General features: G+C 44.6%; 2 protein-coding genes across 11 annotated transcripts; one reads left to right on the forward strand and one right to left on the reverse strand.

Moving 5' to 3' along the window:
* Nucleotides 1-1,610: 1,610 nt before the first annotated feature.
* On the forward strand, nucleotides 1,611-7,325 carry LOC139561457 (uncharacterized). 3 transcript variants are annotated; one of them, XM_071378581.1, is made up of 7 exons: nucleotides 1,611-2,311; nucleotides 2,444-2,621; nucleotides 2,723-3,054; nucleotides 5,179-5,380; nucleotides 5,488-5,736; nucleotides 5,841-6,276; nucleotides 6,937-7,325. In XM_071378581.1, the coding sequence occupies exons 4-7, from the start codon at nucleotides 5,316-5,318 to the stop codon at nucleotides 7,177-7,179; spliced, it is 993 nt and encodes a 330-aa protein (XP_071234682.1). In that variant the 5' UTR covers nucleotides 1,611-2,311; nucleotides 2,444-2,621; nucleotides 2,723-3,054; nucleotides 5,179-5,315; the 3' UTR covers nucleotides 7,180-7,325. The 3 variants fall into 3 exon arrangements, with proteins under 3 accessions (XP_071234682.1, XP_071234681.1, XP_071234683.1); XM_071378580.1 differs by having other exon boundaries at nucleotides 1,611-2,007; XM_071378582.1 differs by having other exon boundaries at nucleotides 1,611-2,007; nucleotides 2,444-2,609.
* On the reverse strand, nucleotides 7,323-20,441 carry LOC139561464 (uncharacterized). Of its 8 annotated transcripts, none has more exons than XR_011672141.1 (12): nucleotides 17,289-20,432; nucleotides 16,453-16,607; nucleotides 15,012-16,129; nucleotides 14,485-14,905; nucleotides 13,837-14,156; nucleotides 10,432-11,915; nucleotides 10,104-10,319; nucleotides 9,857-10,012; nucleotides 9,113-9,678; nucleotides 8,237-8,483; nucleotides 7,887-8,018; nucleotides 7,323-7,792 (listed from the first exon to the last, which is right to left on the reverse strand). XR_011672141.1 is itself a non-coding variant. In XM_071378592.1 (9 exons), the coding sequence occupies exons 6-8, from the start codon at nucleotides 10,169-10,171 to the stop codon at nucleotides 9,144-9,146; spliced, it is 759 nt and encodes a 252-aa protein (XP_071234693.1). In that variant the 5' UTR covers nucleotides 10,172-10,319; nucleotides 10,432-11,915; nucleotides 13,837-14,156; nucleotides 14,485-14,905; nucleotides 15,012-16,129; nucleotides 16,453-20,432; the 3' UTR covers nucleotides 8,190-8,483; nucleotides 9,113-9,143. The 8 variants fall into 8 exon arrangements, 2 of the variants coding, with proteins under 2 accessions (XP_071234693.1, XP_071234692.1); XR_011672142.1 differs by having other exon boundaries at nucleotides 15,012-15,085; nucleotides 15,523-16,129; nucleotides 16,453-20,432; XR_011672145.1 differs by having other exon boundaries at nucleotides 9,498-9,678; nucleotides 16,453-20,441.
* Nucleotides 20,442-22,326: the final 1,885 nt, after the last annotated feature.

The following is a 22,326-nucleotide window of genomic DNA, read 5'->3' on the forward strand; positions in this document are numbered from 1 at the left end:
TGGACTGGTCGGACGCTGTTCACCAGGAGCAGCATGGGGAGCACAATTCATCACCGACTTGCTTGAGAGACACCAGACTAACGTCTGTCCAGTGTGAGGGCACAATTCATCACAGACGAACTAATCAGCATTTCACTCAAATGTGTGGCATGAATATGCAATCCTTAAAATTGTCTTCTAACAAAGGGACAGATACACAGACACTCCTGCCATTTCTATGGCCCCCTCTAACTTCAAAATAACTTGAAGTGCTGCTGAGGGGAAGACCGTAGAACAGTGGCTGGCGGAGAAGAGACGCTAAGGGGCAAGCTGCTGGAGGAAACTGAGCCACACGTTGGGTTGTCGTGAAACATTCCTTTTGTATATAGTTCAGTTCACCTTGTTCCCCTCTACCAAGACAGTGTAGAGGCTTGTGTGTGTTGAGGGCCCTCTGAGCTATATTCTCTGTAGCCTATGACCACTGGCAGGAAGTCCCATGACAAACAGGTCTGAGGTGAGTCACCAGCCTGACACCGGTCCTTTTTTTCAATGTGGGCCTGTCTAACCAATGCTAACAATGATCTATTCCAAAGGAACATATATTCGGACATTGCTGAAATGCGTTTTAAGTTTGACATTTGTAACTAATCTGTATTTCACTCAAATGTGTGGTGTGAATATAAGCAATGCTTATAATTGTCAACTACAAAGGGACAGTTATACAGGCACTCCTGTAATTTATAAGGCCCCTCTAACTTCAAAATGTTAATGGTGATCTGATATGAACTGAAATATTTTAAGTGCAAAAGATAAGCGTACAAGAGGCATGGTAAAGGTTTATTTTACTTTATTATAAATTATTTATAAAAATACATATAAGAATTTGTGTGAGGGCAGGGGATATTGACAATGTATGAAATTTAAATATGAACTGTAAAAAATGTTTAAAAGAGTAATGAGTTGATTAGAATACAATGACATTGTTATTTTTGTCTACTACAAAGGGATAGTTTCACCTTTTAACTTGTATGTCTTGTAATTTAGTCCATCTTCTATCACCTTAACTTGCACAGTCGGTAAACAGGGGACATACAGACCGTGTGGGTCACACATTATCCTGTCATTTCTTTCAATGTGTTGTTTTCCACATCTGGTGTGAGCTGATGTTACCCTCCTGTGAAAATGTGACAAGGCACCTGTCACTAATTTACAGTGGTCCCTGTGGGACGCCATAATGAAAAAACATTAAAACAATGAAGCAGCAAGCAGCCATGATGGGGTTCAAGCTAGGGCTGTGCATACAGACGAATGATTGTTTTTATTAATTACTTTTGTATCCACTTTTCAATCACAAGGTAACTGTTACAAATGTAGTCACCTGCTAAAGCTCAAGGATGACACGCAAATTCGTGAAGCGTTCCTTATTTTTCCCCCCCTGGGGATAGTTCTGGCTTTTTAACAACTAAAACTTGTGTGTACTGTGTGGTGGAGAAAGCACTGCGAAACTCCTGTGGATGTTCGCTCCCCTCTAGTGGTCATGTTAGGTAAGTGCACCTCTAGAGGTCATGTTAGGTAAGTGCAACAGGACGGCTGAACTAAACGCAAATCAAATCAGACACTGTGTCCCAATCCACAAGGATAAAAAGGCAGCATTTCAAGGCAAGATGTCGAAAGTGGCATGTCTCAAGCTCAATGACACTTAAAGGGGAATGGAAGTACATCTAAGCAAAGAGATGTATTCAATCAACTAATACTAAACATGTGCATTTAACATTAAAAAAAACATCTCTATATTTAGTGTTTTGAACTTCGACAAGGTTTATTTGAGCTATGGTCAGCGCCATTTTTAATTACCATAGTAACGACTGGCAGGAATCAGAAAATTGTCTGTTATTGAGTTTTCGCGCGGAGAGTGGATCGAAGAGAGTGAGTTTAGGACAACGAAGATGGCAACAAAACGTAGTAATTCAAACATGAACTGTATAGCACCCGGCTGTAGGAATTGGCTCAACAACTAAAAATCCCTCGGTAAGCTACCATCGGCTGCCCAAGGACCCACAACTTTTGAAGACGTGTCAGCTGGAGCTAGCAGGATCTGTAGCCAGCACTTCACGGAGGAAGGGCACTTTCGATTCGGCAACCGGGAGTTTCCGAATGGAAAGGAATCATAGGCCTACGTTGAAGCCCTCTGCTTGCCCCCTCCATTTTCAATTCAAGTTTGACATTTCAAATCAGATGCTTGAGCTTGTTCCAATTTTACAACAATTTCGAGGTCGATACAACATACATACAACTTGCATACAACGAATTGGACCAAGCTAGGCCTTCATTGGTGGGTTTTTGCTCTCTTTGTCTAAATTGGAACAAGCTGAAGCATCTGATTGGAGGAGGGCAATCGGAACAATTGGGACAGAGAAGAAGGTCCCCTACTAGTTGCGTCCCTAATCATGCATTGTTCTCTCAGGTACCAGGGCAAATGCCATGCATTTCCAGGCATTCCTGTTGGATGGACTGGTGAGGTGGAACGAGGCAGCCTCTGCTTTGTTACAGTGGCCACCTGCAGCACATCCTTACCCTTAGCAGCCAAAGGGTGCTTGGCCAGGACCAGGTTAAGGACTACACCAAGCCTAGTGAGTACACGGGTAAGTCGAGTAAGAGAATGAATATTTACATCAATTGCATTGATTACATCCCATTAACACTTCCCTACTCTGCTTTTGCCTGATTATTTTTTTTTTAATAGGGGAACTCCTTGGAGTTGAGTACCTGTACTCTCAGACTGGCAGAGTGCTGCAGGATGTCAGCGCAGACCCTGACGTTCCAGAAGAGGCAGCCGCCGTCGAGCCGCTCGATGAGGGCTTTCAGGAGGAGGATGTGGATCCGACAGTTCACAGCCCTCCTGTTACTCCTATGAGCGCCCCGTCCTCCAGCTCAGCGGCACCTCTGTCAGGGGAACCCGCTGACACACCCAGGTCTGGGCCATCCAGTCCCACCGCCCCTGAAGACGGAAGCTCTCCTGAGGCCACTGATCGACACGATTCTCCTCACCCTGACCACTCCTCCTCTGATTCAGAGGTAAGAGTTCAATTATAATTGACCTTTTGTGTTGTTAAAAATAAAAATTCTATTGCAACCTCTTTGCAATAAGGACTTGAGACCAAAAGCTCAAGAGACGTTTCAAGTGTTTAATACCAAGGATGCAGTCAGCTGAGTGCATACATTTAGGAGTCACCTCCCCAGCTATCCATGTTATACTCTTCCCTTGTAGGAGTCACCTCCCCAGCTATACATTTTATACTCTTCCCTTGTAGGAGTCACCTCCCCAGCTATACATGTTATACTCTTCCCTTGTAGGAGTCACCTCCCCAGCTATACATTTTATACTCTTCCCTTGTAGGAGTCACCTCCCCAGCTATACATTTTATACTCTTCCCTTGTAGGAGTCACCTCCCCAGCTATACATGTTATGCTCTTCCCTTGTAGGAGTCACCTCCCCAGCTATACATGTTATACTCTTCCCTTGTAGGAGTCACCTCCCCAGCTATACATTTTATACTCTTCCCTTGTAGGAGTCACCTCCCCAGCTATACATGTTATACTCTTCCCTTGTAGGAGTCACCTCCCCAGCTATACATGTTATGCTCTTCCCTTGTAGGAGTCACCTCCCCAGCTATACATGTTATACTCTTCCCTTGTAGGAGTCACCTCCCCAGCTATACATGTTATGCTCTTCCCTTGTAGGAGTCACCTTCCCAGCTATACATGTTATACTCTTCCCTTGTAGGAGTCACCTCCCCAGCTATACATGTTATACTCTTCCCTTGTAGGAGTCACCTCCCCAGCTATACATGTTATGCTCTTCCCTTGTAGGAGTCACCTCCCCAGCTATACATGTTATACTCTTCCCTTGTAGGAGTCACCTCCCCAGCTATACATGTTATGCTCTTCCCTTGTAGGAGTCACCTCCCCAGCTATACATGTTATGCTCTTCCCTTGTAGGAGTCACCTCCCCAGCTATACATGTTATACTCTTCCCTTGTAGGAGTCACCTCCCCAGCTATACATGTTATACTCTTCCCTTGTAGGAGTCACCTCCCCAGCTATACATGTTATGCTCTTCCCTTGTAGGAGTCACCTCCCCAGCTATACATGTTATGCTCTTCCCTTGTAGGAGTCACCTCCCCAGCTATACATGTTATGCTCTTCCCTTGTAGGAGTCACCTCCCCAGCTATACATGTTATACTCTTCCCTTGTAGGAGTCACCTCCCCAGCTATACATGTTATGCTCTTCCCTTGTAGGAGTCACCTCCCCAGCTATACATTTTATACTCTTCCCTTGTAGGAGTCACCTCCCCAGCTATACATGTTATGCTCTTCCCTTGTAGGAGTCACCTCCCCAGCTATCCATGTTATACTCTTCCCTTGTAGGAGTCACCTCCCCAGCTATACATGTTATGCTCTTCCCTTGTAGGAGTCACCTCCCCAGCTATACATGTTATACTCTTCCCTTGTAGGAGTCACCTTCCCAGCTATACATGTTATACTCTTCCCTTGTAGGAGTCACCTCCCCAGCTATACATGTTATACTCTTCCCTTGTAGGAGTCACCTCCCCAGCTATACATTTTATACTCTTCCCTTGTAGGAGTCACCTCCCCAGCTATACATGTTATACTCTTCCCTTGTAGGAGTCATCTCCCCAGCTATACATTTTATACTCTTCCCTTGTAGGAGTCACCTCCCCAGCTATACATGTTATACCCTTCCCTTGTAGGAGTCACCTCCCCAGCTATACATTTTATGACCCCACTGAGTTTCCCTCCTTTCCCCTGTTGAATGTCCATGGTCCTCTCTTTGTTTAGCTATCCATCTTCTGGGCCTGACCCTGCTCTCTGATCCTAGACAATTTCCTCTTTTCTGATTAGGTCAACCTTTCTAAATTAGCATACACACAGTTTCATGGCCTAAACTCCATTAATACTCACAGTAATCATTCACCAAACAGGAAACAAACAAACTACAGTTTAACTTGAAACATGTTACATTTTAACAGAATCCATCAGTGTGATTTTCAGTTACACAACATAAAATAACATTATCTATTTCGTTTGTAGAGGAATCGTATGTGTTACCTCTAAATGTGTGACATTGTCCTCACCGATTTTCCCCTGTCTCTTATGATGCAATGCCGGGCTACCAGCATGTCTGCAGGCTTGCCAGGGCCTTGGAACCGTCAGTTGTTGTCGGACCGCAGGGTAGACTGTCTGGTGGCGCTGTTGGCGCTGCCAAACTATGACAAGTAGCGTTTGATCTACCCTGCCCGACAAGGGGGAGAGGATGGATCGGCGGCGGTTTAAGGTACTGAAGGGGAAGGAGTACCAGACTCTCTCCAACGGTATATTGTTAGTATTCATGTCCTTCACCTGACTATTATATTGTCGCTATATTAAATGCATATGAAGGTCATTATTTTTCTATGTTCTCTAATTATTTATCTCCTTCGTTTCAGTTGTCTTCTCGGACTGAACTCGGGCCCTGCTAATTGGCCAGCCATCTTCCGTTTGGTGGAGGCCATTAGCAGTCATCTCTGTCAGATCCATCCCAGCACCACGCAGTCTGCCGGCGTCAAGAAGAGCAGGCGGGCGCTCATTCTGGCAGACTACGTGGCCATCAGGGTGGCAATGCTGAACAGCCCGAGGTTGATGGCCCAGACCAACCTTCAGCTGTTTGAGCTTAATCAAAGGACCATCAGTCAGTGGTAAGACATTAACTTATAGAAGACTTGTTACATAAAAGCCATGTGACTAATGCCTAATGACAATCTGAGTGACAGCTTGTGTTTGTTTTCTCTCCCTGTTTCAGGTACTCCCGGTGTCAGAAGGAGATGGAGAGGATGGTGCTGCAGCAGGGATTGGAGCTCGCTCCTGCCCCCAGCGTCAACGCCCAGCCCCTCCCTGCAGCCAAGCCCGTCCACTACCAGCGGGAGGGGATCCAGGCACCCTTCCCTTTCCCTACACTGCCCCCCCCGGTCCCACGCCAGGCCACCCAGCAAGGACGGTCCGCCCATTCTGCCAGCCCACCTGGAGCAACAACCCCCCGCACTTCCTGGCCCCTCCCAGCCCAAGGACCACCGACGGGCTCCTCTTTACCTCCAAGGACAACGGCTTGGAGGGGACAGCCGGGAAGAGACGAAGGCAATACGAGCAGTACATCTGCTCCAAACGCGGGTTGCCGAAGCGGCGGGAGACGGGGCACAGCCGCTTCGGCGGAGTGGCGTTCTGCTCTGTTGCTGAGGAGGGTAAGACCGTGGCCCAGTGGCTGGTGGAGGGAAGACCGTGGCCCAGTGGCTGGTGGAGGGAAGACCGTGGCCCAGTGGCTGGTGGAGGGAAGACCGTGGCCCAGTGGCTGGCGGAAATGAAGGACGCTAAGGGGCGAGGTGACGGACACTGAGCCACTGGCTGGGTGGTCTCGGACGTTTTTATTTTAAATAGTTCCCCTCTACCTGGACCGAGACCTTGAGCATGGTGTAGAGGCTTGTGTGTGTTGACGACCCTCAGAGCTATATTGTCTGTAGTTTATAAGACTACTGGTAGGGTCACCCATGGCCAGCAGGTCAGAGGAACTATATTGTCTGTAGTTTATAAGACTACTGGTAGGGTCACCCATGGCCAGCAGGTCAGAGGAACTATATTGTCTGTAGTTTATAAGACTACTGGTAGGGTCACCCATGGCCAGCAGGTCAGAGGAACTATATTGTCTGTAGTTTATTAGACTACTGGTAGGGTCACCCATGGCCAGCAGGTCAGAGGCGAGACACCAGACTAACATCGGTCTGTTCCCCCACGGGGAAGTCGGGCACAATGAACGTTTTATGAGCGCAGGAACATTTTGACATAGTTCAATAAAATTATTGTATAGCAAGTTCTCGTGTGTGACAATATGTCTCTTTTCTCAATAGTTGGGTTTACTTATGCATCTGTCACGAAACAAAAGGGCCCAGCTGACCACAACAAAGCCTCAAAGCACAAGACTTGTCACCCAGCAAAACCCCCTTTCCTCCCTCCATTGGACTGAGAAGATTGAGCAGGATCTTGATCCATGGCCATCTTGTAGGTTGGCCCCTGTGGTTTCACAGGGCTCGTGGAGCACCTTAACGGACTTTACAGAGACCCCAAAGATGGCTCAAATGAACTTGATGTAAACATGTTAAGGTATTAAATGAATTATGTAATATACATGTTAAATAGGCACAGTGGCCCTTTAAGTAGGTGTGGCTACAATTATGTTAAGTAGCCATGTGCTTCCCAAAATTCAAAAACAATAAATGAGCTATTTGACATGTGATAGTTTTAGGCTCTCAAGCTCTTTATTTATCAACCAAGAAAACAGATACTTTTAACTATTTACATTTTCAAACATATTACACAACTTTACATTTTTGAAACATTAAAACATATTACAGAACTATTTCTGACCCTCCGCTTCCATGCTGTGGTCCTTGACACCCGAGGCCCAGGCCCCCAGTTTTTACAGTCTCCCCTGTACTGGCTGTGGCCAAATTCTTTTCTTTTAGGCTTGCCACATATCTTGCAGGGGAAAGCAACGGGTAACCTCCTCTTCCTCACAAGGTTCATGACCAGCCGTTGCAATTCTCCTCCTCAAATATGTGGATCTGGTCAAGGGGAGGCCTTTTCCGAGGGTGGAAGCGGCAGCAACTCTAGCATTAGGGGGGGGTTGCTTGTTGGTTGGCACCGCTTTAGCTGTCCTCCGGGCCCCCTTGTTGCTTCTGGATGGAGCTGGCTTCAGGTTCTTGTCTAGAGGGACACACAGGCATTAGTGGCTTATTATACACATCACACACAGGAAAATTGCTATTGTCAAACAAACTGTGAATTTAAGAGAACTCACCTTTGGGGGTGGTGGGAGGGGTGTCTGTTCAGAACTGGGGGCCAACATGGATGGCTGAATTTCAGGTGGGGGGGGGGGGGGGGACCGGGGAGATTAACAACCTTTCGGCTGAGGCTGGTATCGGGTTCTTGTCTACAGAAGGACAAACGGGTATTAGTGTCTTAATGAACACACCAAACAATATATTGCTATATTTAAAATTGTGATTTTTACATGTTATTTGAATGAATTCATTCATTTTTTGGGGTAATAGATTTTTTATTTTGATCCACTGAAGTTTTTTTTTGAATTGCTTATTTTTTAAGATGAATTAAATTTATGGAATATAAAAAATAAAATAAAGACTTCACCTCTGGGGAACCGCTAGTTCAGAACTGGAGGCCACCGTGGACGGCTAAATGTCAGGTGTGAAGGCGGGTCCTTGTATTTTCCAGCACGCCGCTGTGCTCTCTCTCTCCTCTCTTTCCCTCGTCTGCCTTTTTATTCTGTCACACTCCAGTTGGGCCTTTTGGGCTTCCCTCTGATTCTTTCTTCCAAATATAGTGTTGGACAGCACACATTCTTGTCCCAGGCAAGGTGTTGAGCTGCCTTATGTAGCTGTGAGAACCAAAATAAAGAATTAGCCGATACACTAAAAGGTGGATAACAAATAGATTCATAATTTTAAAAAGTTTGTTTACAGCCTGTAGAGTTATAGACTACATTGATCACAGTGCCAAAACCTGCCCTCTAGAAAGCTCTATCCATCTTGAGTAATAGACATTGGGAAACTGAGACTCCCTGAGGATGAACTTCAACAAATGGTGTGCAGCAACCAATCAGAGATTAGTGGGCGTCACTGGGGGCGGTGACTCCCTGCTGTCACCTCTAGTATCTGTTGGTCATGTCTGAGTAGAAACGGACTGTTTGGTGTGTTACAATTCTGTATATAGTGTGTCTATTAACTGAGTAGAAAATTATGACCGATTTACTTTTTTTAATTTGTTGAACTTTATAAAGAGTGTATAAAATTAAATCAGAATGAATTTCAAAGGAGAAAAAAAAATGTATTCAATTATTTATTGTCACAGGGGATGTCATGTGTGCTTATCTCAGCATGATGTCCCCTACACCTACTGTAAAAGCTACGGTGATTAAAAATGAACTAAATATACAAGAGATTAACAAGTTAAATTGATTGAAAATGAATGTCGTAAAAAAAAAAAGTGAACAAGAAATATATTTACAAAAAAAATGTACACGTAAGTCAGTCGATGTTTACTGGCCCTGGCTAACACCACGCTGGGACCTCATCAGTGCCAGCCACTCCTCCACAGTTTGGCTGCCAGAGGTAGCGGCACAGAATCTCACAGTTCCATACATACTGTGTCCAAATTCACAAGTTCTAGGCTTGCCACATTTAGAGCAGTTGTATCCGTCGTACGGCTTGTGCTCCCTGACTATTCCCAGACTCTTCCTCTTCCTCCATACGGTGGTCCTGGAGACCTTGGGTCCACTAGCAGGAGAGAGCAGAGCAGTGCAGGTCTTGGGAGACTGGAGAAATAGGGAAGGAGGTGGTAGGCAGACTAGGTGGTGGTAGAGGTGGCAGTGACTGACTAGTGGCTGCTCTACCACGCTGTGTAGCCTGCCCCGTTCTGTCCTCTGGAAGCTGCTGCTGGTTGATGGGGCTGGCAGCAGTGATGTGCTCCTGACTGCAGCGTGGAAAGGGCCTGACTCCTCCCTCTCTGTAGTCATGCTGTCCCGGGTCTGGTGCAGGGTCACTCTCTCCATGGGGGACATCGGTTTGTTGTACCTGTGTGAAAAACGTGAAATATGTTAATTGTTATCATTAACACTATGTCAACCAGTGAACTACACATAAAATATATAAAACTTACCACTGTGTCAAGGTCAACTTGTTGACTTGGAACAGTTGCAACCTTGTGTGGGTAATCAGGTTTGGGCTGCCCAGCACCATGGTTCTGATTTACCTGTAGTCCCCCAGGATAGCAGCCCACCGGTTGACCCGGTTCCCAAGCACCATCTTGCCTGCAGGGTGTTTGTGGCACAGCTCAACAAAAATGGCCTCTACTGTCCTGCTGGTGTTGGGCCACTGAGCAGGTCCAGAGCCTTGGCCAAGCAGGGAGCTGAAGGTAGATAAAGGAAACATCACATTAATGAGAAATACACTCATGGCTTTGTGTGTGAAGTGAGTTTAGAACAATGTGCAGTACGTACCTCTCGGGGTAGGAGACTGCTGCCTTGTCTCTTCTCTGGAAGGTTTCCCCAGAGAGCCATGATGTCATCTATGTGCCTATTGGAGATAGGCACATAGATGACATGGCCCCTCCAGCAGCCATGGCCCCTCCAGCATGGCCCCTCCAGCAGCCTCACCAGACTCCTGGCCAGGAGGACGTGCTGGTATCCACTAACCCCATCAGGTCCTATGTACTCCTGGATAATAAAAGAGTCGTGGGGAAGGGTTGGATTAATAGTCAGATTAACTATTATGAATGGAAAGAAACTTAAGCAATGTGAGCTGCTTAGGATGTGGATAGGCTCTTACGTCATCCTCCGTGTCCTGACTGGCAGCGGGTGCAGTGTCCACCTCCGTAGTGTCATCAGGGGGTGTGATGACAGGTACCTGGGTTGGGTTGAGTGGGCTGACATGGGGTGGGCTCAGTGGGCGGTGAAGTGGCCTTCCTGAGTGAAGGGAGTGGTGGGAGACACTCATCGAGGGTGTGCAAGGAGATGGTGGGGTCGTCCTCCTCTCCCTCTCCCTCTCTCAAATAGATCAGGTGTCCCTTCTGGGACATCCGGGTCCTTACCGAGGCTGGACTCCAGCTTCTGGTCACCATCGGTCTGGGAGAAGAGATACTCGACCCCAATGAGTTCCCCATCCTCTGTATGCTCTCTTTATGCGGCGGCTCACCTCCTGCATATTGGTGTGGTATGCAGATGATGTGGAGCGCCTGCGGGAGGCCAAGCGAGGGGAGCTGAAGGAGAGCCACATCACGGGGCTCAGCGACGCACAGGTTATGAAGAGGATCAGCCCCAAAGAGATGGCTCGGCACTGTCGTCGCCGCCGCACGCGCGGGGCGGAGGCGACCGAGCGTCTCATCGGGGAATTCCTGGAGACTTTCATGGATGCCACAGACACCCTGGGCAACCGGCTCCTGGACCGTGACCGAATGCAGGCCACCTGGCAGACCCAGAGACGACACCTGGTCTGCATTCAGGACCCCCCCCGGTGTCAGCATCTACACCAACAAGGGCAAGGACGTGACCATGGGAGGGGTCATCCTGCCTGTGTTGCGCTGCTCACGTGGGTCCACCTCCCTGGAGTCTTTCCACCTCAACCACTTCATTCCTGGTATGTTAAATGTAAAACCGGGTTGCGTTGTTGTGAGTGTCAACAACTGTGCATGTGAGGAGATCTTGTTTGTTGTTGTCGTTCATAGGAACAAGTGCTCGTGTCGAGCTCTTTCAGCCCTACCTCCTTGAAGGGTTGGTTGGGTGGAATGAGGACCGTGCCGAAGCTGCAGCGGAGGGGGGGGACAGAAGCAGCCCCTGCACTGCTATGATGGTGTAGCCCAGAACGCCATCAATGAGCTGAGCCAGAAGCTCATGGGCTGCAGTCTTGTGAAGGATCACACAAGGCCTGCAAAGTACTCTGGTATATATTTATAAATTATACAAAACATGTGCGGTTCTGTTTATGTACAAATCTCTTTTTTGTTGTCTCTGTGGTCACTCCCTGAGCAAAACGACGGATGAGGTGCCACACATCCAGCCGGACGATGAGCTCATCCCACTGGCTGAACATGGCTGCCGTCTTCCCCATCAGGGCGCCGCAGTCCCGGTCGACAGAGCAGCTTGGGAGGTGCCACTCCAGCTCTACTGTAGCGCTGCTGGAGGCCAGCTGCCATGTCGTGCAGGCCCTCTCCTTCGCTGTCAGTGAGGACCGTAATGAGCACCTGGTCGTACTCATTGCCCACGTTTGTGGCCCACGCTGCTGTCCCGTGTGCTGCCCCAGAGTTTCTTGGTCACCTGAGGGCCGTCAAACAAACACAGACAGACAAACACAGTCATCTCAGTGAGTGGACACAAATTTTCACTAGATGTCGACCGATTAATCGGAATGGCCGATTTCAAGTTTTCATAACAATCGGAAATCTGTATTTTTGGACATCGATTTGGCCATTTTTTTTTTTACACCTTTATTTAACTAGGCAAGTCAGTTAAGAACACATTCTTATTTTCAATGACGGCCTAGGAACGGTGGGTTAACTGCCTTGTTCAGGGGAAGAACGACAGATTTTTACCTTGTCAGCTTGGGGATTCGTTTTTGCAACCTTCCGGTTACTAGTCCAACGCTCTAACCACCTGCCTTACATTGCACTCCACGAGGAGTCTGCATGGCAGGCTGACTATCTGTTACACGAGGGCAGCAAGAAGCCAAGGTAAGTTGCTAGCTAGCATTAAACTTAACTTATAAAAAACAAATCAATCTTAACATAATCACTAGTTAACTACACATGTTGATATTACTAGTTTATCTAGCGTGTCCTGCATTGCATATAATCAATGCGGTGCCTGTTAATTTCTCATCGAATCACAGCCTACTTCGCTAAACGGGTGATGATTTAGCACCGTCGTTGCACCAAACCTAACCATAAACATCAATGCCTTTCTTTAAAATCAATACACAAGGACATATTTTTAAACCTGCATATTTAGTTAATATTGCCTGCTATCATGAATTTCTTATAATTAGGGAAATTGTGTCACTTCTCTTGCGTTCCGTGCAAGCAGTCAGGGTATATGCAGCAATTTGGGTCGCCTGGCTCGTTGCGAACTGTGTGAAGTCCATTTATTCCTAACAAAGACCGTAATTAATTTGCCAGAATTGTACATAATTATGACATAACATTGAAGGTTGTACAATATAACAGCAATATTTAGACTTAGGAACGGTTCCGTATTTCACTGAAAGAATAAACGTTTTTTCTCTCTAAATTATAGTTTCCGGATTCGACCATATCAATGACCAAAGGCTCGTATTTCTGTGAGATAAATGTTATAATTAAGTCTATGATTTGATAGAGCAGTCTGACTGAGCGATGGTAGGCAGCAGCAGGCTCGTAAGCATTCATTCAAACAGCACTTTCGTGCGTTTGCCAGCAGCTCTTTGCAATGCTTCAAGCCTATCAACTCCCGAGATTAGGCTGGTGTAACCGACGTGAAATGGCTAGCTAGTTAGCGGGGTGCGTGCTAATAGCGTTTCAATCGGTGACGTCACTCGCTCTGAGACTTTGAGTAGTTGTTCCCCTTCCTCTGCAAGGGCCGCGGCTTTTGTGGAGCTATGGGTAATGATGCTTCGATGGTGGCTGTTGTCGATGTGTTCCTGGGGCAAGGAGAGGGACAGAAGCTATACTGTTACACTGGCAATACTAAAGTGCCTATAAGTACATCCAATAGTCAAAGGTATATGAAATACAAATTGTAGAGAGAAATAGTCCTATAATAACTACAACCTAAAACTTCTTACCTGGGAATATTGAAGACTCATGTTAAAAGGAACCACCAGCTTTCATATGTTCTCATGTTCTGAGCAAGGAACTTAAACGTTAGCTTTTTTACATGGCACATATTGCACTTTTACTTTCTTCTCCAACACTTTGTTTTTGCATTATGTTTCATTATTTATTTGAGGCTAAATTGATTTCATATTAAGGTAAAAGTGTTCATTCAGTATTGTTGTAATTGTCATTATTACAAATAAAAACCGACCGATTAATCGGTAATCGGCTTTTTTTGGTCCTCCAATAAATCGGTATCGAAAAATCATAATCGGTCGACCTATAATTTTCACGACTACAAGTCATTATAAAATAAGTAATTATAAGTTATTATTCATTTGATTGTCTCTAACTAGTATTATTTCTGGTCAAAAGAACATAAAAATCACCTTCTTGGTTGAATCCATCTTCAGGATGAACCCAAAGATGGAGGTGACTCTGGCCTTGAAGTCCTCCAGCTGGAACAGAATGTCGTAGCCGTGGACAGTCAGCAGCCACTGGGCTGAGGGCACATCCAAAATGGGAGGAGGAGGTGTTACCCTCAGTGGTGCAGCACCTGGGACTACAAAGTGGTCACAGACGGACAGGTAGTTCAGGGTCCATCCAGGTCAGGCTGTGCTGCTCCCTCAGCTGGTTGTACAGCCTGGTCACACTGTTGCCCAGTGTCCTCTCTCTCATCAGCCTGACCACCTTCAGGTCACAGGACAACCTAACAGACAATTGCGGGAAAAAAAAGAGGAGACAAGGGTGAGGGGGGGGGGGGGGGATCTACAAACACTTTGATAAGGGAAGGAGGGGCTTGAGGGAAACGGTTGATTTTGAAACAGTTTGCTTTGTTTGGACAGTTCCTGATAAGAGGTCAAAAGTCAGACATTCAGATCAAAGAGGTATTTAACAATTCAATGGTGCTTTGAAACATCAAAACCTCAGTGTTGACAAGAACCTCCTAACCGCCTCTTTCTCACTATGATAAAAAAAAAAAAAAGTTTCCTCAAAGTGAACAAGTGCTTTGATTTTCAGAGGTGTGAATTACTAACCTGTAAGTCAAGATAGCTGGGAACTTCAAGCGATGACTTGCATCCAGCTGGTTCAAGACCTCCAGCGACCATCCTGCTAGCTTCCTCTGACAGATGCAGCATTCCAGGTACTCTGTCCCCATATAATACCAGCCGTCCATGTCAAGCACCCTCCGAACCGTCTGAGTTTGTGGCGCTTGCACTGTGGCTGGGTGCACACAAACTTAGAGGCCCACAGGCGGTAGGGCATCCAGAGGAAGAACGGCCAGAGGAAGTAGGCGGTGGGAGAAGCTGATGTAAGAGGCAGGGGGGAGTACCACAGCTCAAGCTGGCTTTTCAGGACACATTTGAGCTGCTTGTTCCCTGTGAAGATGGCCTGACTGACCCACTCTTGCTGCTCCTTTGAGAGGGTCTGCTTCCATCCCTCAGGGAGAAGCACCTGCTGCAGAGAAGAGAATCAATACATTGATTTTCCATCACCACACAACCAAAAGCTAAACCAAAAGCTAAATGAAATAGCCAAGTCATAGGTGAGATGAGACATTTACCTGAGCACCAGCAGCATGCTGCACTGGTCCAGCTGTTGGCTGGGAGGTTGACCGGGTCTGGGGAGCAGTAGGAGCTAGCACAGCAGGGGGGGGTGGGAGCAGTAGGAACTGTTACAGGAGCACAGCATAGTCTCACAACATTTTCCAGTGAAATAAATGAAATAATTAAATTAGAATAGAGCTTCAGCTTCAAAACCTGTTGACAGCCAATGCACTTTGAGTTTTGATCAGTGTTGGAAGAGGTTAGGAATCTTGGTTAAACAATCTACATTTAAAAAGCTACAAACGACAGATATACAGTGGGCAGACCATTTATAAGCAAGAAACAGGCCCAACAAAGTGATGCAGATTGAAACACAGGTTGGAATGTTTGCAAGACAAGACAAGCTACAGTATACATAAGATTTCACAAAAAGGCTTTTTCTACAGCAAGCAAAATGGATGAAAATAAGACATTTTACAATGCTTTCTAAGCCCAGCTAGAAGACATTTTAACTATTTTACCACTTACCTTAACACTTTAAAGTGTATCCTGTTAATGCTAAGAACAGATAATGATTTAGGGGAAAGGTCATTTCATATGTATATTCTTCTCAACAGAAGCAGACAAAAAGTGCCATAACATAAAGCACCTTGGTTAGCAGTCTCATTGACAGTTATTGTCAGGAAGCACCCTGATAAGACTCATATACTTCAAACACACAGCGCTCTCTGAGGTAGTATCTAAAAGCTTTAACAGTTGCCTTTTACCGAGCAGCCGGGCAGGCTGGGGATTATGTAGAGTAGCAAGGCCGTGCTGGTGCTGTGATTGGTGTCGTTCCCACCTGTGGCGGTTCTAGACAATTTCACCTGGGGGGGCCAAGCTGGGGCCAGTTGTACTGCTAGAGGGGCCAGTTGTACTGCTAGAGGGGCCAGTTGTACTGCTAGAGGGGCCAGTTGTACTGCTAGAGGGGCCAGTTGTACTGCTAGAGGGGCCAGTTGTACTGCTAGAGGGGCCAGTTGTACTGCTAGAGGGGCCAGTTACATTAGACGTTATTGTTGTCATATCGTTTTCTTCACTGCATTGCAGGCATTAGCAGGGAGAAGACCATGTTCATAATCATCATCGTTGCCACTGTCTAATAACGGATGAAAAAAAGAACGATAGCAAAAATTAGTCATGTAAAAATTATTTCATACTCCACATTTAGGGGGGCCAAAATTGTTGTCACAAGGGCACTGCCCCCCCCCAGAACCACTAGTGGTTCCCCCCTCAACAATCTTTGCTAGGTTAGTGAAAACTAAACTGATCCTAACTCTGTGTCTAGGAAAAGCATACTCAGAGCTGAGAGGACTCAGGCTTAGTGTGTGCTTTGAACCCTTTCACATTTGTAAAGCAGCAGAAACTTTTACCAACAAGGAGAGGGGAAAATAAACAAAGACATTTGTGCTGAACACTCACAAGTAGCCATCTTGGATTTGTCTTTAAAGCTGGTCCCCTTTCACGTCGCTGGTGCAGTACTGCTTTTGTCCTCCAGGTGGCGCTCAATCCACAGAAAATAAGACTTCGGCTAACAGAGAGCTGATAAATGCTGTTCCACCGAACCTACGAAACAACTTTGCCCGAAAGTCAACATATGTGGACAACAGATACAAATGTTAGGAATTTCTCACGTTTGGCATCAACACATTTCAGCAATTTTAAACAAATGATATGCCATGTTCATAAACTGCAACAGAAGTGACATGCCGTCTGCATTGTTTAAATGTCCTTTACACCTAAATAATGTATGTTCCAAGTGCCTAACGTTATGTATCAACATGAGAATACTGGTAAAAATGGAGATCCGCACACACTGTCGAAAATGAGGAATTAATCCAAAACGGAGGGTTACATTTAAGCCTCCGTTTTGGATTGACTCTTTTTCGACACTGCGCGTTTCTCCACCTTTTCCAACAAATTACGTTACAACCATGTTTTCCCAGACTAGTAAATTAGAAGACAAAGTTGAAAGCAGACAAAAATGACAAACTCCAAAATAGAGGTTGCACTTTACATTACAGCAGCACGGAATAAAATGGTGGAAATGACATATGGTAGGTAACAAGTTATAGCGAGCAACTCACACACACCGAAGCGCAGCGGAATGCGTGTAGGTAGTCTGAAGGGAGATGCATGGCCATAGCATAGAGAATTGTGTTTTTTTTTCAACAGCAGTAGCTGTATTATTATTATTAACAAAAACCACTAATATAACTTGAGAAATTCAATCAAGTGTGCTTCACTGAAAAACTTACCTATAAGCATACCTTTTGCGCAGTATATAACTTTCTGGGTCTGGTTCTAGAAGCTGCTAGCTCGTATTTGTCGACTGGTCACAACGCGCTTTCTTCTTGATTGGTTCAACGCCAATAAATCAATGCTCGATGCGTCCTATCACCGCACATTTTCTACATACACCTGACGATTGAAATAAATAGAGCCTGCACGCATGCCAATATCAATGTTCTAACACTGTAGATAGTAGGCGTACACACACACAATACATTAGGTGGTTGTTACTCCAAATATGTTATGAGAACCAATATATGTGATTTGAAGAAAGTTTTGAGTAGCTAGTCACAGTAATTGGTCTAGAGACATGTTTCTCATATCAGTGCCCTGTACTCTTCAGTGGCAACGTTCAAAAACAATGGAAAAGTCCTATTTGGAATCCTTGGGATGTCCCTACCCTAAACCCTAACCTTAACCTCAGACATCAACATTGAAGAATCATACTTAAAATATTGATGTCAACCAATTTTCAACATAGATTACAAATATTGTAGAATATGTTGAATTTGTCAAATATATTCCAGCACCTATTTTGTATAAAAGAATACAAAAAAATTATCCCGAGTTGCGCAGTGGTCTAAAACACTGCATCTCGGTGCAAGAGGCATCACTGCAATACCTGGTTCGAATCCAGGCTGCATCACATCCAGCCGTGATTGGGAGTCCCACAGGGCAGTGTACGGTGGCCCAGCGTCGCTTGGGATAGGCTGTCATTGTAAATAAGAATTTGTTCTTAACTGACTTGCCGAGTTAAATTAATGTTACACTAAGGGCTTGTAAGTAAGCATTTAACTGTAAGGTCTACACCTGTTGCATTCAGAACGCGTGACAAATAAACTTTAATTTGATACCTTCTTAGTATACCATCTAGTTACAGTGCACATTCTTAGTATACCATCTAGTTACAGTGCAGGGTATATACAATACTCCAGACACACTTCTTCTGGTTCATGCAGATTCACAACTTTACAAAAAATATTTTCTCATCCCTTCAAACGACTCGCTGAATGTTTGACCCTGGATCCATGTGTAAAGGGACATACAGTATTTCTGTGGCGTATGACATTATTCAGAATATGGCACGCCCCACTCTTGATTATATAAATCACTAATTGGAGAAGGAGTTTGGAGGCTAGATTTCAGATATCACCTGGCATTCTGCAGTTGACAGGAAAGCAAGGATGGGTTACTACAGTTAAGGATTTAATCACCTCCACTTTGGCAGGAGTATATATATCCATATATAGATCTGTTGCAGATGCTAAAAAGGTTGCCTAGCAACAAACATCTTAAGAAGATTTGTAGGAAGATATTAGAAAAGTTTGTAAAAATATAAATAAAGATATTGTTTAGGAATTATTTACTTTTTTTTTTTCTCAAGAAGCTTCATTTTTTTTTCTCTCTAAGAAGTGTTTTGTAAATTTGGGCCCTGCTGTGGATGCTAAAAAGGTTGCCAAGCAACAAAGATCTTAAGAAGTGTTTTGTGAATCTAGGCCCTGCTGATGATGGCATCAGGCCACTCTGAATCATATGTACTGGTCATGCACAACACTAGCTCCTCTCTGGTCCTCGATCTTTAAGACTTTTCCATATACCCTCAGTGGCCAGTTTATTAGGTACACCACCCCGTTCACAGAAATGGTTAGCTTCTTATGGCTGAGATCCCGTTAACGGAGAAAATGCTAATCAATTACTTAAAAATCATACAATGTGATTTTCTGGATTTTTGTTTTAGATTCCGTCTCTCACAATTGAAGTGTACCTATGATATAAATTACAGACCTCTACATGCTTTGTAAGTAGGAAAACCTGCAAAATTGTAGACCTCAAGTCTGGTTCATCCTTGGGAGCAATTTCCAAACGCCTGAAGGTACCACGTTCATCTGTACAAACAATAGTACGCAAGTATAAACACCATGGGACCACGCAGCCGTCATACCGCTCAGGAAGGAGAAGCTTCTCCTAGAGATGAACGTACTTTGATGCGAAAAGGGCAAATCAATCCCAGAACAACAGCAAAGGACCTTGTGAAGATGCTGGAGGAAACAGGTACAAAAGTATCTATATCCACAGTAAAACGAGTCCTATATCGACATAACCTGAAAGGCCGCTCAGCAAGGAAGAAGCCACTGCTCCAAAATCGCCATAAAAAAGCCAGACTATGGTTTGCAACTGCACATGGGGACAAAGATCGTACTTTTAGGAGAAATGTCCTCTGGTCTGATGAAACTAAAATAGAACTGTTTGGCCATAATGACCATCGTTATGTTTGGAGGAAAAAGGGGGAGGCTTTCAAGCCGAAGAACACCATCCCAACCGTGAAGGACGGGGGTGGCAGCATCATGTTGTGGGGGTGCTTTGCTGCATGGGGGACTGGTGCACTTCACAAAATAGATGCCATCATGAGGGAGGAAAATTATGTGGCTATATTGAAGCAACATCTCAAGACATCAGTCAGGAAGTTAAAGCTTGGTTGCAAATGGGTCTTCCAAATGGACAATGACCCCAAGCCTACTTCCAAAGTTGTGGCAAAATGGCTTAAGGACAACAAAGTCAAGGTATTGGAGTGACCATCACAAAGCCCTGGCCTCAATCCTATAAAAAAATTGTGGGCAGAACAGAGAAAGCGTGTGCAAGCAAGTAGGCTTACAAACCTGACTCAGTTACACCAGCTCTGTCAGGAGGAATGGGCCAAAATTCACCCAACTTATTGTGGGAAGCTTGTGGAAGGCTACCCGAAACATTTGACCCAAGTTAAACCATTTAAAGGCAATGCTACCAAATACTAATTGATCACAAACTGATCACAAACTGTAAGTTGTCAACATATTGTGATGTGGAATCTGCATATGGGAAAATACATTGATTTTGAAAAAAAGGTCATAAACTGTTGCTTTGACAGTGAAATTTCAACCACAGGTTTATGTTATCATGGGAACCAAATTTCGACATAGACAAAGCTTGTATAAAATATGTTGAATTTCTACCTGTAGAACAATGTCAGATCTTCCAACGTTATATCCACTATCAGAAAAAAACAAATGGTCCTGGCAAGACCTTCTACTGGAGAATTGATCTATCTCCCATCCAGGGTTTGAACCAGTGTTACCTATTACAGCAGGGATGTTTACTCTGTTTTACAGTAAGGAACATAGTACTGAAAACTATATTACAGCAGGGATGTTTACAGCAGGGATGCTTTACTCTGTTTTACAGTAAGGAACATAGTGCTGAAAACTATATTACAGCATATCTGCTGTAAAGAAAAAATATACTACTAAGCTCGCAACTGTGGTGCCAGTATAATGCTGTAAATTCACAGGGAATAGTTTTACAGTGCAGTAGGAGTGTGGCCAGTGGGAACTGGCTTTTGCCCAGACTATATCGTTTGGTGGAAGGATGAAATAAAACTAATTTACTTATTAAAATAAAATATGAAAACATGTTAAAAAAAAAATAATCACAATTATGTTCGCAACCGTTTTATAAAAGCAATAAGGCCCTCGAACCCGGGTATAATAGTGTGATAATTCCTTCCTTAAGGGCTGTCCCCGGCCCGAGGCGAACAGCCATTGGTCGGGAGTTATGACACGATAATCCCCGGGTTCTTATTAAGAACACACACTAAAAGAAAAAGAAAAATGTTTTGAGCAAAATAGTTTTTTTTTTTTTTTTTTAGATACAACTGCAAACTTTAAGGAGTAGGGCATTGAAGGAGTTGGTTTGATGGGAAGTCGTGATGTCATTGCCTGAGGACCAATAGAGAACAAAAGAGGAAAGCCCCCCCCCCCACTTGTGATGTCATGACTTACCTGGACCACCTATTGAGATGTGCCCTTTGTTAAGTAAATCAGATGTTAAATGAGATGAAAAGGAGACTGGAGGACCACTTCATGTTTACTACAGTGTTTTTCCAACTCCACTTCATTAACCTTATAGTTAAGCAATAAGGCACGAGGAGGTGTGGTATATGGCCAATATATCACGACTAAGGACTGTTCTTATGCACAAACCCCTGAGGTGCCTTATTGCTATTATAAACTGGTTACCAATGTAATTAGAACAGTAAAAATAAATGTTTTGTCATACCCCTGGTCTATGGTCTGATATACCACAGTGGTCAGCCAATCAGCATTCAGGGCTTGAGCCACCCAGTTAATCATTTAAAACATTCCTTAGCCCAGGACACTTTAACAGGTGACTCTGCAGGAAAATGAAGGAAAAATAAGTACTGTTTCTCTAATATCTGATCATTTATTGACAGGACATACAAACAGGCTTACGTTTCTCTGTAATCGAGTGTCCCACTTGCCTTGTCTGGTTGAGTGCACACTGTCACATCAGTCCGAAGATGTGACAGACGTTAGGAGTCGCCTGTGTTACAATATTTTGCTTTTTAGTTCAGTTCATACAATAAATAATCATCCTAGATCACCATATATTTATTATAAATGTTTCCCCCACTTATCCATTATTACTGGTCTGTAGCTTGTAGTAAGACTCTATCCACCTGGGAGCATTGTGTTTATCAGTGATGCATGGGTTAACTCATAACCCGCAGCCCCTGTGGTCATATACGCAGGGTGGATGGGTTTAGGGTCATTAAATATTATGGTTGAAGGGTGGGTGGGTGACAGGCAGGTTGAATGAAGATTAACAATACGTTTTTAAAAATCCATAAATATATTACATGTGAAATTTATATAGGCTACATTGAGGTTTTTTCCTTCATTCTTTTAGGCTATCTGGTATTGTTATTTATTTGGGATCCCCATTAGTTCCTGCCAAGGCAGCAGTTACTCTTCCTGGGGTCCAAACACACCAAAGCGTCCACATTACATATAAAACAACAGATAAAACAGTGAACTATGTTTGTACTGAATGAGCTAAAGATAAAACAGTCCATCATATAACATCCCCACATGTTCAATACGACCATACAACACCACCACATATCCACAACACGTTCAATACCACCATACAACAAAATCACAATGTGTG

This window comes from Salvelinus alpinus, chromosome 31 (genome assembly GCF_045679555.1).
Source record: "Salvelinus alpinus chromosome 31, SLU_Salpinus.1, whole genome shotgun sequence".
In the NCBI taxonomy this organism is placed as follows: Eukaryota; Metazoa; Chordata; class Actinopteri; order Salmoniformes; family Salmonidae; genus Salvelinus; species Salvelinus alpinus.

Excerpts from the sequence above, each read along its gene's own strand:
- LOC139561464 (XM_071378592.1), bottom strand. The coding sequence starts at position 10,171 with ATGACATCATGGCTCTCTGGGGAAACCTTCCAGAGAAGAGACAAGGCA. Across the intron at positions 10,013-10,103 it reads GCAGTCTCCTACCCCGAGAG|CTCCCTGCTTGGCCAAGGCT; the intron begins GTACGTACTGCA and ends ATCTACCTTCAG. Across the intron at positions 9,679-9,856 it reads GCTATCCTGGGGGACTACAG|GTACAACAAACCGATGTCCC; the intron begins GTAAATCAGAAC and ends TTTTTCACACAG.
- LOC139561457 (XM_071378581.1), top strand. The coding sequence starts at position 5,316 with ATGGATCGGCGGCGGTTTAAGGTACTGAAGGGGAAGGAGTACCAGACT. Across the intron at positions 5,737-5,840 it reads CAAAGGACCATCAGTCAGTG|GTACTCCCGGTGTCAGAAGG; the intron begins GTAAGACATTAA and ends TCCCTGTTTCAG. Across the intron at positions 6,277-6,936 it reads CTGCTCTGTTGCTGAGGAGG|TTGGGTTTACTTATGCATCT; the intron begins GTAAGACCGTGG and ends TTTTCTCAATAG.